The 17,519-nt window shown below is 35.8% G+C and overlaps 1 protein-coding gene across 1 annotated transcript in view; it reads right to left on the reverse strand.

Annotated features, from left to right (window-relative positions):
- Positions 1 to 293: 293 nt before the first annotated feature.
- The window catches only part of ANLN (anillin, actin binding protein), a 72,315-nt gene continuing 55,089 nt past the window's right edge, over positions 294 to 17,519 (reverse strand). The window contains exons 24-27 of the mRNA XM_008587221.1: positions 13,077 to 13,163; positions 11,050 to 11,195; positions 4,253 to 4,441; positions 294 to 1,628 (exon numbers count right to left, since the gene is read on the reverse strand). Coding sequence (XP_008585443.1) covers positions 1,505 to 1,628; positions 4,253 to 4,441; positions 11,050 to 11,195; positions 13,077 to 13,163 — 546 coding nt within the window. The 3' untranslated portion in view covers positions 294 to 1,504. The remainder of the gene's footprint in view (positions 1,629 to 4,252; positions 4,442 to 11,049; positions 11,196 to 13,076; positions 13,164 to 17,519) is intronic.

Raw genomic sequence — 17,519 nt, forward strand, 5'->3', positions numbered from 1 at the left:
GGCTGGTGATGTCACTGATCCACTCAGTCTCTCCTAAAATTCATAAACCATCCTCTATCTCCTCAAAGGCATGTCCAATTAAATAGTCTGTTGAAATGTCTCAGATATGGATCCTTACCCACCTACGCATCCAACAGCAACCCTAAGAACACACAGTAAGCTGAACTGGGCTAGAGACAGAGATGAATGAGACACTGTCAGCTCAACACCCTCAAGAGGCCCCACAGCCCAGGGATGCAGAGCAGCCACCTGCACATTTAAACACTGTTTCTTAAATAACTGATTCCTTCAGATATTCGTAAGTATTTATTTAAGTGAGAGGTCACAAAATACAGTTTTATAATATACATAAGAAAAAACACATTTGAATGAATAAAAAATAGAATAACAGGAGGTGACAGAACTTAGTGTTTATAAATGAGATCATCAATAACCTTAACGATTCAGAAAGGAAATGCAAAGTGTATTTAAAAGTTGAGACCACGGCTTTACAAATATCGTATAATTAAAAAGGGCATTAGGTTTTTAAAGATAATACATGACTTAATAGTTTTTCAAATGATTTCAAAATGTGTTTCTAGACACTCTTGTACATAGACATGGAAAAAAAAAAAAGAACTTTGGCAAGCAAAGTATTAGTCCATAGCAGCTTGGTAAAAGTTTACTTTTTTTATATAAAGATTCTTTAATTTACATTTGTTTGTGTTACAGGAGCAGAAAGAACTAATATGCTAAGTATATTTCAGGAGTCTATAAGCTATATAGCAACAATAATTATTTTAATAAAGCCTGAATTCTATAAAAATGTGCACCACAATGCATATATAACTGAGTAAATGTAAACCATGTGATTATTAACTATTCTATATAAAATATTTAATTAACCCCCAAACCTCACACAATGTCTCCTATGTCTACATCTCTTTTCTGAAGGCAGCCTCAAACTTTAATAGACATGAGAAAGTTCTCGCCTCCATTATTAAAAATGTTCTTATAAAGTCCCATAGAATTTTTTTTTTCAGTATTCTAGTAATAATTCACATCATGATCAATAAATGATCACAACCTTTAGAAAAAACTACTGAGGCCAGAAAAGGGAATCCCCAAAACTGAGGTGTCTGTCTCCAACTCCTGGAAGACCTTGCTACTTCCAAACCTACAGCTGCAAGAAGACAACTCAGAATTTCTTACTTTTAAAAAACATTTTGTCATAACTGAATAATTAGATTTCTAAGAAAATGAGGCTTTTAAATTACACTTTAGCAAAATCAACTATAATAAATTTACTTCCAATCATTTATGAATGACAGAAGAGAAATCAGTTGAAGTTTTACATACAAAAGATATAAATACTGCATAATATGTAGTGAATATTGGCACAACCCTTTCGTATTTAAAAGCATGAAATGCAATCAACAAATCTAATGCTTTTAAGTGTATTTTCTTAAGATATATTTACGACATAACTCAAAAACCTCTATGTGGCATGGACATTTCCCATAGTTCAAGGCTTTCCAATAGGTTTGTAGCAAGCATCAGGTTGCCAGAGGCGAATATCAACAAGAACCTGATTGAGTTTTTGCATCCAGAGATCCCGCTCTTCTTTTGTATCTGCAGACAGCCAGTTCCTACAGGAAAAACAAACAAACAAGGTCAAGATTCTTTTCTCCCGATTCCATACCTCCATGTACTCTTGCTAGAAAAAATGAACCAATAAAATGAGTTACTCTTCATCTTTTAATGGATGCTAATCAAGAGCCACATGAAGAGGTGCTTCCCCAAGTACAATAGAGTAAAATTACCCCGTTTGGTTAGCTAAGCATAACTTACACTAATTACACTTGGTAAATGATGGCTTTTCCAACCAAAGAGGGTAACTATTTGTACAAGTAGTCTGGCCTGGGCAATCTGCTGGTTTGTGACACCCCGTGAGTGTGGGCAACTTCTTAGCTATAGCACCAAAGGCCTAAATCTGGGGCCTCCCAATATCCTCAGGCTCCCCAAGAGCTGGAAACAGCTTCATGCACCTTCACTTAGCTTTATAGATAGTACTATTTCCCACTCTCCCATTATTTCTGTCCTACTATGTTAGTAGAACATGGTATTTACAATAAACTCTCTAAAAATCCTAAGACTTTGTTTATCTTAACCTCTGCCCACATCAGGAATCTCCTCCTTGCATCCATATTTAGCTACAGGTTGAAGGAATAACTAGCTGAGGGGGCAGGCAGGGGAAGGGGAGAAGGAAATTCCCTAACTCACAGTCAGGCCTACTTTCTAGAGAACAGCCAGCTGTTAGGTTTTTCTACTGAGTTATTTCTGCATCTTTACAATTTCTCCCCACAGGTACTAGAAACGGTATAAGCATGAATAAGCAGTGAATGTGTCATGTCCCAGTAGCCAAAGGACAGAATACTACACTTACTACGTAATAATAGTAAGTGTAATATTCATTGAGCTCACTCTATCTGCTCGACACTGTGCTAAGTGTGTCTACTCATTAACCTCTACTGTCATTCTGTGGAGTTTATTTTTTGCTTTTGACACAGGAGAATTGAGAGGACCAGCAAAAGTAAGTGGCCTGCCAAGTCACTGAGTCAGGATTTAATCTTAGGTCTGTTGACTTCAAAGCTCCACTGTGAAATACTGCCTCCCCACGTGATGAAACATTTCTAGTTCAAATGTGTAATCTCTATTTTGAAGTAGGCAATATTGATCAGAAGAGAAACCTTTCGTATTGAAGAAGGGGAAGACAGCAAGTGTGGTTAGTAGAAATGAAAATGAGGTACATTAAATCTAGATGAAAGGTGTAGGTCCAAAAGGCTCTGTAGAGAAACAGATAAGGCAAAGAAGAATGCAGAACTGAGGATGTTTTAACTCTTATAATCAAAAGGGTAAAATAAGTTTTAGGCCCCCAAGCAAAGCCAAATACTCAGCCAAGGCTGAACTGAGTCTGCACTGCTCTCATATGCTTGCACAAAGGAGCACATGCTCAAGTGATAATAATGTCAGGAGAAAACCTACATGCAAATGAGGTACACAGCAATTACAGCAACATGTGATCTAGCTATTTCTGCCATAGGGGAAGGTTTAAGAAGTCTAGGAGGGTTTATGCAGCAGGTACAAAATAAGATTATTTAATGTTTAAAGGGCTAAAGCAGGCTATTGTGGTCAGGAACTATTTGGGTCCTATGCTTTGCTTGGCTCCTGCATGTGGCCACGGAAAGGGTAGCTATCAAACAAAATGACTGTAACTTTATTTGCCTCTCCTGTCCTGTGTGATACCACTGTTACACGGAAGGTCCCTGAAGAAAAAGAATGGGTGAGTTCAAATGAATTAATCGGGAAGTAACCTAGACATAAAGAATTTCCAAAGAATGGGTCTTCTATCAGCTATTTTCAAACAAATTGGCAGTCTCCGGGAAATGTTCAATTTTAGTATAGTATCTCTTGGCTATAGCTTTCTAATATTTTCACATTAGAAACTCATGGAGCTAGTTCTATTCATCTTCCTGTCTGCAGTATCCAGCAACAGCCTGATTAATAAAGATTTTGTCAACTTCTAACTTTTGTCCCTAATCACAACTTTGTACATTGAAGTTGGTCTTCAAGTTTGTCTTTGGCATCCAAGCAAAAGAACTTAGTTTAGACTCTTAGCAATAAGCTTTTGCATCTTATACTTAAGCTCGGGGATAACAAAGAAAGTGACACTCACAGGAGATTAGTGTTAACCTCCAAAGATTTGAAGAATAGTATGAGACTGTACGTGAGGCATCTGATAAAATGAGGGTATTTTTGGAAAGAAAGGAATGTGTAAAGTTTCTTTGAATAATGCTTCACTTTTCAACTACACATGAAATCCTTAAACCTAACCCAAAGATTATTGCCTACCTGCCTATACTGTGAGGATATTAGAAAACATGATTAGGTAAGATAATACCTAAATATTATACTTTTCCTAACTATATTAATTCAGGTGAAATCCTTAAACCTAACCCAAAGATTATTGCCTACCTGCCTATACTGTGAGGATATTGGAAAACATGATTAGGTAAGATAATACCTAAATATTATACTTTTCCTAACTATATTAATTCAGATTGTTCTGTTACTGCTGTGTGTGTTTTGTTTTCTCACTAAGGCTTTATCCTTTTCAAAATCAAGAACCGTCTCTGATATTTCTTACAGTGGTAAGAACATAGTGGGTAATCAATTACTTAGTTGACAGAAATACTTATAGGCCAATACGTACCTGGTGACACAGAGTGTGTCCCTGCATTGGCTGACAAGAGTTTCTCGGTCATCTTCTCTTTGTGGTCGGACAGTAATTAATTCAAAAGTGTTGCGTCTTGCACAAAATTCTCTGTTGGCTGGTTCTATCTGACGACTGGTACAATTGGCCAGATTTATCCTTCCTATGGGGTTCTTTAAAAACACAAATTTTTAAAAATTAATAAAAAATAAACAAGACTAAGTCATTAAATATTAAGCAGTGTTTTAAGTTGGCACAAACTAAAATTAAAGACTTTTTAAAAAAATTGTTTATTTTTTAATCTTATTTTTTAATTGACACATAATAATTGTGTACATTTATGGGGTACAGAGTAAAATTTCAATAAATGTATACACTGTGATGATAACATCAGACTAATGAGTGTAGCCATCACCACAAACATTTATCGTTTCTTTGTGATGAGAACATTTGAAGTTTTCTCTTCCAGCCATTTGAAAACATACAATAAATTATTGTTAATTATAAACACTTAGCACTACTATCAAATACCAGATCTCATTCTTCCTATGTAAATGTAATTCTGTATTAATTAACCAACCTCTTCCTATCCCCCCCCTCCTCTCTACTCTTTCCAGCCTCTCGTAACTAAAATTCTACTCTCTATTTCTCTGAGCTTTTTATTAGCTCCACATATGAGTAAGAGCATGCGGTATTTATCTTTTCGAGCCTGACTTATTTCACTTAACATAACGTCTTCCAGGCTCATCCATGTTGCCAAAAATGGCAGGATTTCATTCTTATTTTTATGGCTGAGTAGTATTCCATTGTGTATATATACCACATTTTCTTATCCATTCACGCTGATAAACAGTTAGATTGATTCCATATCTTGGCTATTGTAAATAGTGCTGCAATAAACATCAGGGTGCAGATATCACTTTGTTATACTGATTTCCTTCCCTTTGCTGGATCATATGGTAGTTCTATTTGTAGTTTTTTGAGAAGACTTCATATTGTTTTCCATAATGGCTGTACTAATTTACATTCCCACCAACAGTGTATGAGTCCCTTTTTCTCCACATCCCCACCAGCATTTGTTGTTTTTTGTCTTTTTAATAATAGTCATTCTCTGGAGAAAAAGCCATAAATTTAAAAGTTAGAATTTAGTTATACTGAGCAAGAAAAATATTCAATATCTATTATTATTTCTTGTTGGACATAAAAGTAGAAACCAAAAATATCAACCGATAGTTCTTTCCAATTATCGGTTTGTTAAACTTAAAACAGGGCCGGCCTGTGGCTCACTCGGGAGAGTGTGGTGCTGATAACACCAAGGCCACGGGTTCGGATCCCATATAGGGATGGCCAGTTGCTCACTGGGTAAGCGTGGTGCTGACAACACCAAGTCAAGGGTTAAGATCCCCTTACCGGTCATCTTTAAAAAAAAAAAAACTTAAAACAAACAAACTCTTTATGGGAAACTTCAAATGGAAAATAAAAGGAACAGTATAATAAACCCCCATGTACCTCAATCAGCTTCAGCAATTAGAAACACGTATTCAACTACCTTTTACCTATACTTCACCTACTTCTCCCCTTTCTATAAAAGAAAACCTAGACATTTTATTTTATGCATCTCTAAAAGATAAGGCTAAACAATTGATTTAGATTGTTGAAAGCCATGTTATTCCTATGACATGAGAGCCAAAGTAGAGATAAAAATTCATGAGCCCAAATGGTCCTGAAAATGGGAAAAGGAACAGAGATGGAAACAATTTATAAATACTCAACAAAAGTGTCAATCCTATTAGTAATTAAAAAAATAAACTAAAATGAAATATACCACTTAAAAAACCTTAGATTGGCTAAGTCTAAAAAGAATAGTAACAACTTCTGTTGATTGGTGGGGGGGGGTGAGTAATAGAAATTCTTACACAGTGCTGGCGAAAGTACAAAATGGTCTATTACTGACAGGCATTTTGAGAACAACAATCAAAGAGCATTAAAAATGAGCACACTCTGAACCTACAATGCCACCTAAAAGAAATTTATATTAAGCGAATACATAAATAAGTACACAAAATTTTTATAGATGGTAGTTACTGCTTTTTCATAACAGTGAAAAATTCAAAACAAATTAAATGACAATAATATGAGACTATTTAAATAAACCATGATACTATGTTTCCAGCAAATATTCCAAACTAAATAGTCTGATAGTACCCCAATTACATAACCCCCCAAAATGCTAGATAGCTGAACTCATAAGAAAGTAAAAGAAACCTTAAAGGCTAAAATCAATTAGGAAGAGAGAATACAGAAGAATAAGCTAGCCTGAAATCCTGGCTTCCCTCGGGGCATTTGCCAACACTACGAACCTACAGCCTGGGCGCACACTGGTGAAATGATATGTTATAAAGTCTGGTGTTTGCTTTAAAATGCCCCAGCAAAGCAACAAGAACAAAAAAGTATGTGTGTTGTGGAGAGATAAGTAAAACATGAAAATAAATACTGAAGGTAGGAGTTCACTATACTATTTCTCTTTGTTTAGTGTACATTTGAACATTTTCAATTATAAAGAGCAAAATATATACTTGTCTGTATATATATTACCATATGTGTGCGTGCGTGTGTGTGTGTGTATGAAAAAAACAAGGGCCAAGAATAGTAATACATTATTGAACAAGTTAGAAGACTTACCTTACCAGACATTAAGATTTATTTTAAAGTTATGGTAATTGAGATTGGGATAGAGAAACAGACCAAAGAAAATAGACTTGCATGTCTAAAAATAAACCTATGCACATAATGACATCTTACATAAATACATATCTTGATACATATCACAAATGGTACTGTGAATCAGTGAGGAAAGGATTGACCATTTAGTGATGCTGGCACAATTAGTTACCCAGATAGGGGAATAAAAATAATCAATTCTAGGTAAATTAAACATGAAGTATAAAACTTTATAATTTTAGAAGGTGGTTTAAATAAGAGAAATCTTTATGACTGAAGAGTAAAAATGGTTTTCTTAAATAAGACACCAAAAAAGCACAAACAAAGCAACTGACAGATCTGATTACCTTAACATTAAAAAAATTCTGTTCATGAAAAGACATTATAAAGACAGGCTAAGCCAAAGACTGTAAAATGTACCTGCAATGCATCAGAAAAGATAGTAAAAATGGATAAAATATATAGACAATTAATTCATAGGAAAGGAAACATAAATGGCTGTACACACTTTGAAAAGACGCTTACTCTACTAGTAATCAAGGAGATACAAAATAAAAACACAGTGAGATAACATTTTGCACCTGTCACACTGAAAAAAGTTTAAAAGGCTGACATCAAGTGTTGGTGGGGATATGGAAAACTGAGAGCTCTCATATACTCCTCATGGGAATGGAAAATGGTACCACTTTTGATAATCACTTGACAGGGCAGGCAGTTTAGCTCAGTTGGATAGAGTGTGGTGTTACACCACCAAAGGTAAGGGTTTGGATCCCCATACCAGCCAGCTGCCACATTAAAAAAAAAAGAGAGAGGGAATCATTTGGCAAAATCTAGTCAAGTTGAAGACGTACAAACCCTACAACCCAGCAATTCTGTTACGAGGTAAAACTCAAGAAAGAACTCTCCTCTGTGTATATAAGAAGTTAAATCACAGCAGCAATGTTGGTAATAGTAGCCATTAGAAAAAAAAATTGTCCATAAACAGGACAATGGATAAATTCATTGTGATATGTTCTCACAATGGAATACAGAGAAAAAGGGACAAACTAGAGCTATATATACTAACCTAGACTAATTTCACAAACCATGCTGACCCAAGACAAGTTGCAGAATAATACATACAGTATATTATCTGTATAATATTTTAAAGCATGCAATTGCAATGACATATATTGCTTTTATATATATATAATAAAAATCTAAAGAAATGCATAGGAATAATAATTTTAGAATATAGGTTATCTCTGGGGAGAAGAAAGAATTACAAGGGAGCTTCAAGTGGATAACACAGATTGATTAAAATTATTTTTTTAATACCTTTTTGAATGTCTTAAACATTTCACAATAAATTTTTTAAATATCAATAAGTTTAATGATTCCAGTGTAATACATATGGCAATTAAACACATTACCGATATATCTTCATTGATGTGGAAGATGTCAAGTGAAAATCAGGTTATAAAAAGTGGGCTGCTTTGTTTTAAAAAGATTCATAAATGGCTGGCCAGTTAGCTCAGTTGCTTAGAATTTGGTGTTGTAACACCAAGGTCAAGGGTTCAAATCCCTGTACCAGCCGCTGCCCAAAAGATAAAAAAAAAAAAAAGAAAAAAAAGAAGAGTCTTAAATGGATATGTAATTATTGTTATATATTATACATCTAAAAAGTTTAGAAACATACACTCATACAACCAAAATATGAACAGTACCAATAGTTATCTATCTCTATTATGGATGATTTTCCTTTTTAATTCTGCTTATTTCTATTTCCCAGTTTTTGGATAATGAATGATCTTATTTGGGCGATAACATTAAGTTCTTTAAGATACAATTAATTACACAAAATCCTACTATTAAGTTTCAGAAACAAAACCAAAACCATTATATTCCTGTGGGTAGTTTCCATTACTGTTTTATCCCAGAAATAGATAAGTCAACCACCTAAAAAGATACAAAATTGAATTTAACATATTTCTAAGTAAAAATGTCATCAAAAAAATTATAAAACATTACAGAGAAAAGAAGGAAAACTATATCCTTTAAGGTATTTTAAGAGTGGTCAAATCGATACAAAATTGAATTTAACATATTTCTAAGTAAAAATGTCATCAAAAAAATTACAAAACATTACAGAGAAAAGAAGGAAAACTATATCCTTTAAGGTATTTTAAGAGTGGTCAAATACCCAAAGGCATCTTTGTGTTTGATTTCAGAATTCATTATGGCTTTTCCACCTTTAAATCACAATTTTTTAAAAATATTGCCTCAACTAATTAGTCCTTATACCAACTCTATGACAGTAGGATGTACACTCTTCTCAATTCACTAATTTACGTGAATTTCCCAAAAGGTGGTTTGAATGAGGAATGCAATCTCTGGCCATAGAGGAAGTTACCTTGTGTGAGAGGAAATGTTTCCATGACAGACTGAAACCTCAAAATTATTAGCTTCATTAATTAGCTCAAACTAATTAGCTCACTGCAACCATATTTTCTCCTGCCCCACCTTTTTCTGCCTCCCCAGTCCATCCTCTTTCCTCCCCAAAGCATGCTTGTTTACGCAACACTGCTCACAGCCACACGGGAAAAGAAAGGAATCTCGTCATGTAAGTATCGAGCACAAAGCTAGCCCAAGTGATCACCAGCTCCCTCCTGTGTTTACGTTCACCTTCTACATCATAAAGACAATAGACAGACAAGGACAGTTTTGATGGATAAGAACAATACAACTTACTGTAACATCCCGTTATAACCCAAGAGGAATAAGAAAAGAACATCTTTTTCATTTTTACAGCTGAGGAAACTGAGGGCCAGGGAAATTAAATGGCAACACCCAATCACAAAGCAGAACTGGAACCTTCCAGCTGCCAATCCAGAATGCCCTTCTCTTGCTGCTCATCAGTCGAGGCAGAGCTAGACCAGCACCATCTTAGAACTACTTACCAGTCTCATTGGTAGTGGTCTCCCTTCTTTCACCTGACCCTGGCACAGCAAGAAGGAAACTAAACTGAGCAGCTTTCATTTCAATTACTGCCTCTGTTTTTTATAGAGGGTAGAGGTAATTAAACTGGTGATAAAATGAAATGTTTAGGCAGGTGACAGAAGTTATGTTGGGAGTCCTGAGCTCTTTCTTACTACATTTCTGTAAGTGTGGATATGATAAGAATGGGCTACAAGATCCAAGATTGAGTAAATCTGAAAGAGATCTAGCAAACTGGTTAAGAGCCCAACTCATATTTTTTTTTTTTTTAAAGATGACTGGTAAGGGGATCTTAACCCTTGACTTGGTGTTGTCAGCACCACGCTCACCCAGTGAGCTAACAGGCCATCTCTATATGATCCGAACCTGTGGCCTTGGTGTTATCAGCACTGCACTCTCCCAAGTGAGCCACGGGCCATCCCCCAACTCAAATATTAAATAGGTCAGACGTTACATGCAAATTAACCAGCTACCATAACAGAGACTAACAGTTGCTAAATGTGTCTATAGTAAAATTTCATATTTTTTCATAAAATGTACATTAAAAGAAAAGGTCAGTAGGTAAACACTGCCTTCAAGTCAGAAATTTATAAAAATGCTTTTCCAGGAATGTCTAGTGCCACCTGCTGGATTTACACGTGAAGAAATGCTAACAAGGAAGAAAATCCTTTTTTCTTATAACCTAGGAAATTTCCTTCCAATCTAGCTCTTCTTTCTGCACCCTTTAAAAGCAATTGCAAACTGATCTGCAACATCCCTGTATCATTCAAATTCTTGCTTCACAGAGAAAACTGTAGCGATTAGATGTTCTCCACTTCTTGCACCACACCACCCTCGCCTACTACATATATGGGTACTTTTCTCCTCTGATCATGGGAAAGGTATAAGTCTATATGAGACCAATCCTGTGAACTGAGGATTGGGCTTATTTCTTCCCTCTGTCATGACCTATCCCATCAACCCTAGTTCAGGTTTCCCACTGCCTCTATCTTCAACCTGTTTGGCCCTATTAGAAGCTGCTACCTGTTTGCATATGAAGCTGCTCAAGTCTCTTCCATCTTAATGAAATGTCCACAAAGTCCTTCTTTCACTCTACATACCTCTGCAGGTACCACAGTCTTCTCTTTATCCCTTCACTGCCAAACTTGGTTTCCAAGAGTGGCTCCTGCTCTCGTTCCTCACCTCCCACTTGCTCCACAACCCTCCACAGTCTAACTTCTGCTCTCACCATGGCTGGAATGACCACCTTGCAAATACATCCAACAGTCATAACAGACCCTTATCTAATGTGAATACTCCCTCCTTCAGACTCTCTCTTCCCTTGGCAACCATGATGCTGAATCTCCCTCCCTGCTGTCTCCTCTGAGGACTTCCCTCGGTCTGTCCTTTCAATGTTAGTATTCCTCATGGATCTACTTCACTCACTCGTCCTGGGCTTTGATTACTATCTCTATACTGCAGATATTCAACTCTTTACCTCAACTAAAATGTCTATCTTGGGATCCATCTTTGAAACATGCCCTTAGACATCTAAAATTCATAGGTTTTTGTTTTAGTTTTTTGGCACCTTGGCCAGTACAGAGATCCGAACCCTTGACCTTGGTGTTACAACACCACACTCTAACCAACTGAGCCAGCAGGCCAGCATTAGACATCTAAAATTCAAATTGTTTTAAACTTAATTCATTAAAACTCCCTACCTCGGGTGGAAACTGACTGCAAAAGGGCATGAGGGAATTTTCTGGGGTGATGGCAATGTTCTATATCTTAATAGAAATTTGGGTTACACAGGTACACGCATTTGTCAAAACCCAGGGGACATGTGCTTAAGATTTATGGGGAAGTGCATAATGTCTACATTATACTTTGAAATTCGTCCAAAAAGATAAATAGATTGAGCAATAGTTAGAAGGATGGCTAGAAGGATGACTAGAGAGTAGACACGTGATGAAGCAAGGATAGGGAAAAATGTTACAGGTAAAATCTAGATGGTGGGTATATGGGTGTTCACTGTAAAATGCTATCAACATGGCTGCGCATTTGCTATTTTTCCCAATAACATGTTGGGGGAAAATCCATCCCTTTCATCCCAAATGTGGGAATGAGGAGCACATCTGCTATCCCCCGAGGTCTCTCATCTCAGGAGCATCCCTGCCATCCAACAAGTTGTGTAGGGCAGGGAATCTGGGCACCATCCTGACTTCTGCTTTTCCGCTCCCTAGAGCCAAATCATCAGGGTCTGCCCTTCCTTCCTCATCTCTCCATGATGGATCCTTCTCTCCATCACAGCTGCCAGTCCCCATCATCTCTCACATGGAATAACTCAGTCTCCCAACTAGTCTTCTTAATCTCCTAACTAGCCTTCTTCAGGGATGCTGTTCTCCAATCTGCTTTTCACACATCAGTCAGAATGATTTTTCTAAACCCCCAATTTGATGTTCTCTTCTGCTTAAAATCCTGTAAGAGCAACTCACCGGCTTTGGGATAAAGTCCAAATTCTTTAAAGGACCCTTTAACACCTGCCCATTTCCCCTAACCATACGTTCCTCCCCAGTCACACTCCTCACCCCCTCCCCAGCCCACCCCCACACACCCCCACCACCACCACTCTAACTCTAAAGCTCCAGCTATTCTGAAATACCTGCCACTGTCTGCATATGTCATCTTCCTTTCCTTTGGTTAGAGAGGAAAGGGCCCTCCGGCCACTTCACATGCTCCCCTTATCTGGAGCACTTCTCCCCTTATCCCCTGGCTAATGTATTCAGTTAGAAGGAGAAGTTACTTCTTCCAGTAGCTTCCTTTCACCCTCCCCATATATATTCAAGACTTCATGTCTACCAATTTACACGCATGCACGCTATGCTTTCTCCTAGTATAGCACCATATTGTACTTGCCTGTTCACTTGCATTTCTCCCTTCTAAGCTAATGTTCCTGAGTGGGAGGATTATTTTTCGTGGCCTACTATATTCCAACACCAGCTCAGTGACTGGCATACAGAGGACATGCAACAAATCTTTACTGGACCAATTTACCGCTTAATCACATAGGCTTTCATTCCTATGGGAAACCAAGTCTGTATTTCACAAAATGGGAAAATGAAAATAAAGATTAAGTGATGTTACTTACTAGAAAACCTCTTTCTTCAACACTTGAATTCACTTGACACTTTATTTTTAAATAAATATGACCTTCCAAAGGGGATAAAAAGGGCACCTGCAAAGTAAGAGCATAAATTATTTGTGAAACAATTTCAAAGTGTGATCATTCTTGATAAAATATGTATAAATCATGAACAGAGAATATTACAAGTTGAAAACACAACACTTTCTAAAACTGGAATGCAAAAGATGTGGTCAAAAAGCCACCAGTTCTATAGCAACGAATGCTTTTTAAGAATAAATAAATTCAAAATAGAGCTTGACAAAAACAAAAGCCCTAAGACCCAAGTTAATATGAGAAAGAAAACACAGATTTAGGAAGAGGATAGATAAGAGGGGTCTTCAAATAGTTCATGGAAGGATTCATATTATCTTTTAATTCCATTTTCCACCTTTTTGAAGTAGACTCATATGTTTATCTATTCTCCATCAGCAGAAGAATGTACTCAGTAGGAAACGGAATAAACCAACTGATAAATTCATACAACATAATATCACTCAGCAATAAAGAACAATAAACTGCAGAAATGGAAAGGCCAATCCTCAAATTCATAAGTAATTTCAAGAGGCTCCGAATAACCAAAATAATCTTGAAAAAGAACCAAGTTGGAGGAATTGTAATTCCCAATTTCAAAACTTAATTCAAAGATTTAGTAATCAAAATAGTGTAGTACTGGCATAAAGACAGATATATAGACAAAAGGAATAAAATTGAGAGTCCAGAAATAAACCCATATGTGTATGGCCAATTCATTTTTGATAAGGGTGCCAAGACCACTCAAAGGGAAAAAGCAGTCTTTTCAACAAACGGTGCTGAAAAAACTGGATATCCATGTGCAAAAGAGTGAAGTTGGACCTCTACCTCATTCCATACACAAAAATTAAATGGACAATGATCTAAACAAGAGCTAAAACCATAAAACTCTTAGAAGAAAACATAGGGTAAAGCTTCATTGGATTTGACAATGGATTCTCAGATATGATACCAAAAGCGCAAGCAACACAAGGGAAAAAACTGATAAACCAGACATCATCAAAATTAAAAACTTTTTATTATGAAGGTCCCTCAAAAAGAAATCCCACCTCTAGGTATTTATACAAGAGAATTGAAATCAGGTTCTCAAAGTGATATTTGTAACCATGTTCATTGCAGCATTATTCCTAATAGCTAAGAGGTTGAAACAACCTGAATGTCTACTGACAGATGAACAGACCAAGAAAACATAGTACAAAAATACAATGAAATATTATTTAGCCCTAAAAACAGAAGGAAATCCTGTCATATGCTACAACATGGATGAACCTTGAAGACATTATGTTAAGTGAAATAAGCCAGCCACAGAAGCATAAATACTGCATGATTCCACCTATATAAAGTATCTAAAGTAGCCAAACTCATATTAGCAGAAAGTAGAATAGTGATTGCCAGGGGGGAGTTGCTGTTCCATGAGTATAGAATTTCAATCATGCAAAATGAAAAAATTCTAGAGATCTTCTGTAGTACATTGGGCTTATAGTTAACAATTATTATACTGTTAACTGTATTATACACTTAAAAATTTGTTAAGAGGGTAAATTTCATGAATTATTTACCACAATAAAAAAAATTACAAACTTTTGTACAACAAAGCACATTATCAAGAAAGTGAAAAGGCAATCTACAGAGTGGGAGAAAATATCTGCAAATCCCATATCTAGTATGGAATGGTATCCAGAAAATACAAAGAACTCTTACAACTCAACAACAAAAAGACAATCCAATTAAAATAACTCAACCAACAAACCCAATTAAAAATTTTGGCAAAGGACCTCTCCTCAAAGAAGATATATATTTTGCATCTTCCAACAAGCACATAAAAAGACACACAACATCAGTAGTTATTATGGAAATGCAAATTAAACCCACAATGAGGCACCACTTTACATCCACTAAGATAGTTGTCATAAGCAAACAAACAAAAAAACAAACAACAGAGAATAACAAGCGTTGGCAAGGATGCGAAGAAATGGAAGCCCACATTACTGGTAGGACATCAAATGGTGTAGATGCTATGAAAAAGAGTTTGATGGTTCCTAAAAATGTTAAACAAAATTATCTTATGACCCCACAATTCCACCCAAAAGAACTAAAAACAGATATTCCAACAAGAACATGTAAACACATGCTCATACCAGCACCATTGACAATAAGCCAGAAGGTGAAACAACTCAAATATCCACCAACAGATGAATGGATAAGCAAAATGCAGTATATACATATAATGAAATATTATTCAGTCATAAAAAGGAATGAAGTACCAATACATGCCACATCATGGATGTACCTCCGAATCATTGTGCTAGGTGAAAGAAGGCAGATACAAAATGTCACATATTGTATGATTCCGCTTATGTGAAATAGCCACAATAGCTACATCCATAGAAACATAATGCAGACTGGTGGCCGCCAGGGGTTGTGGGGAGGGAGAGACGGGCAAACTGCTAATGACTAAGGGGCTTTACTTTTGGAGACATGGAAATGTTTTGGAACTAGACAGAGGTGGTGGTTACAAAACATTGTGAATGTGTTTGTTCTTGAAATTAATTTAAATGGAATCATAGAACGTGTACTTTTTTGAGTCTAACTTCTTTTGCTCAGCATGATGTTTTTGAGATTTATTCATGTTGTACGTATTAGAAATTCATTGTTTTTTAAAAAAATTATTCTGATAAAATTCATACAAAAAAGTAATGCTTTTAAAGTGAACAATTCAGTGGTACTTAGCACCATTTCTATTGTAACAATAAGAAAATACTAAATAAACTAAAAAAAAAATCTTATTTTCCTTTAAGTCATTGAAGAGCTATAGAAGCAAAAAGACCAAATAGACCAAATTCTAGTAAGAAATGTGCCTTCCTAGGTGAGCCAAATCAGGGGCCACTTTGTTGCCTGGAAGAAGAACCAGTAGAAGAGCAAGCTTGCCATAGCCAATTTGCAGGAAAAAGTAGAAACCAGATGCACCTTAATGGCTGAGCCTGGCTGTCCAGGACCAAAAACAGTCAAAGCCCAGTCTCGGCTCAACTTCTGATTATATCAAAAATCCCTAATCCAAACTGTCTGAGAGACAATAGAGCAATTTATTATTCACTCCATTCTCTACTGCTCTTTTATATCATAATATCTTACCTACAATTAAAAAAAAAATTACAAGATGTGAAAAAGCTATAAAATGTGGCCTTTATCAAGGGAAAGGAAAACCATCAATAGCAGTTCCACAGATGATCTAAATGTTGGAATCAGAAGACAAGGATATTCATGTTAAAAAGTGTAGAGAAAAAGCTGGACAAAAGTAGGTGAGAAGATAAAGAATTTCAACAGAGAAATGGTAGCTGTAAAAAGAAATCCAATGGAAATTTTAGAATGACAAAAAAAATCTGGATTGAAAAATTCATTGGATGGGCTCAGGAGGCTGGGACCCATCAGGAAAAAAAATAAGTGGAACTCACAGACCAGAAATAGAAATGATCTAAAATGAAGCAATAAAGAAAAAAAGAATAAAAACAAAAAAGTATCACAGACTTGTAGGAAAATAGCCAACAGTGTAACATACATTTAACTGGAGTTCAAGAAAGAAGAGAGAAACAGGAAAGAAGAAATATTTGAATAACAGCTAAAAATTTGCAAAAACTTACAGAACACACTAACTACAGATCCATAAAGCTCAGTGAAACCCAGCTGGATAAATACAAAGAAAACCACACCTATGCACATTAGAATCAAACTGTTAAAAATCAAAAACAAAAAATCTTGAAAGCAGAAAAGGTAAGAATGATGGCTAACTTCTTATCAGAGCTGAAGCCACAAAACAATACATAACATCTTTAGAAAGGTGAAAAGAAAAAACCCCTGCCAACCTAGCAGTCTATATCCAGTGAGAATATCCTCCAGAAATTAAGGCAATATTAAAACATTTTGGACAAACAAAAACTAGAGATTTCATTTCCAGCAGAACTATATTATAGGAAATAAAAAGAAGTTCTTCCCGAGAGGGTGATGATCCCAGATGAAAGCCTGGATCTACAGGAAGGAATGAAGAACATCACAAATGGTAAATATAAAAAACAATTTTAAAAAACATATTTTATCCCTCTTATTGGAGAATAAAATATAAATATATATTTTTAAATTTTTTAAAAAATTTGATTAAAGAAAAAATAACTATAGTGCGTTATACAGTGTATAAAAAAGTAGTAAAATACAATGGGATGAGCAAATAGAACTATACGTTGGGAGGTTCTAAGTATTGTAAGGTACATGAAGTGGTGTAACAATATATCGGTAGACTTTAATAGGTTACAGATGCATATTATAATTCTTAGCAACTGCTAAAAACCAGAATTACAGGAAAATACAGTAGTCCTCCCTTATCTT

The sequence above is a fragment of the Galeopterus variegatus genome, unplaced genomic scaffold (assembly GCF_000696425.1).
Source record: "Galeopterus variegatus unplaced genomic scaffold, G_variegatus-3.0.2 Scaffold4291, whole genome shotgun sequence".
Classification (NCBI taxonomy): domain Eukaryota; kingdom Metazoa; phylum Chordata; class Mammalia; order Dermoptera; family Cynocephalidae; genus Galeopterus; species Galeopterus variegatus.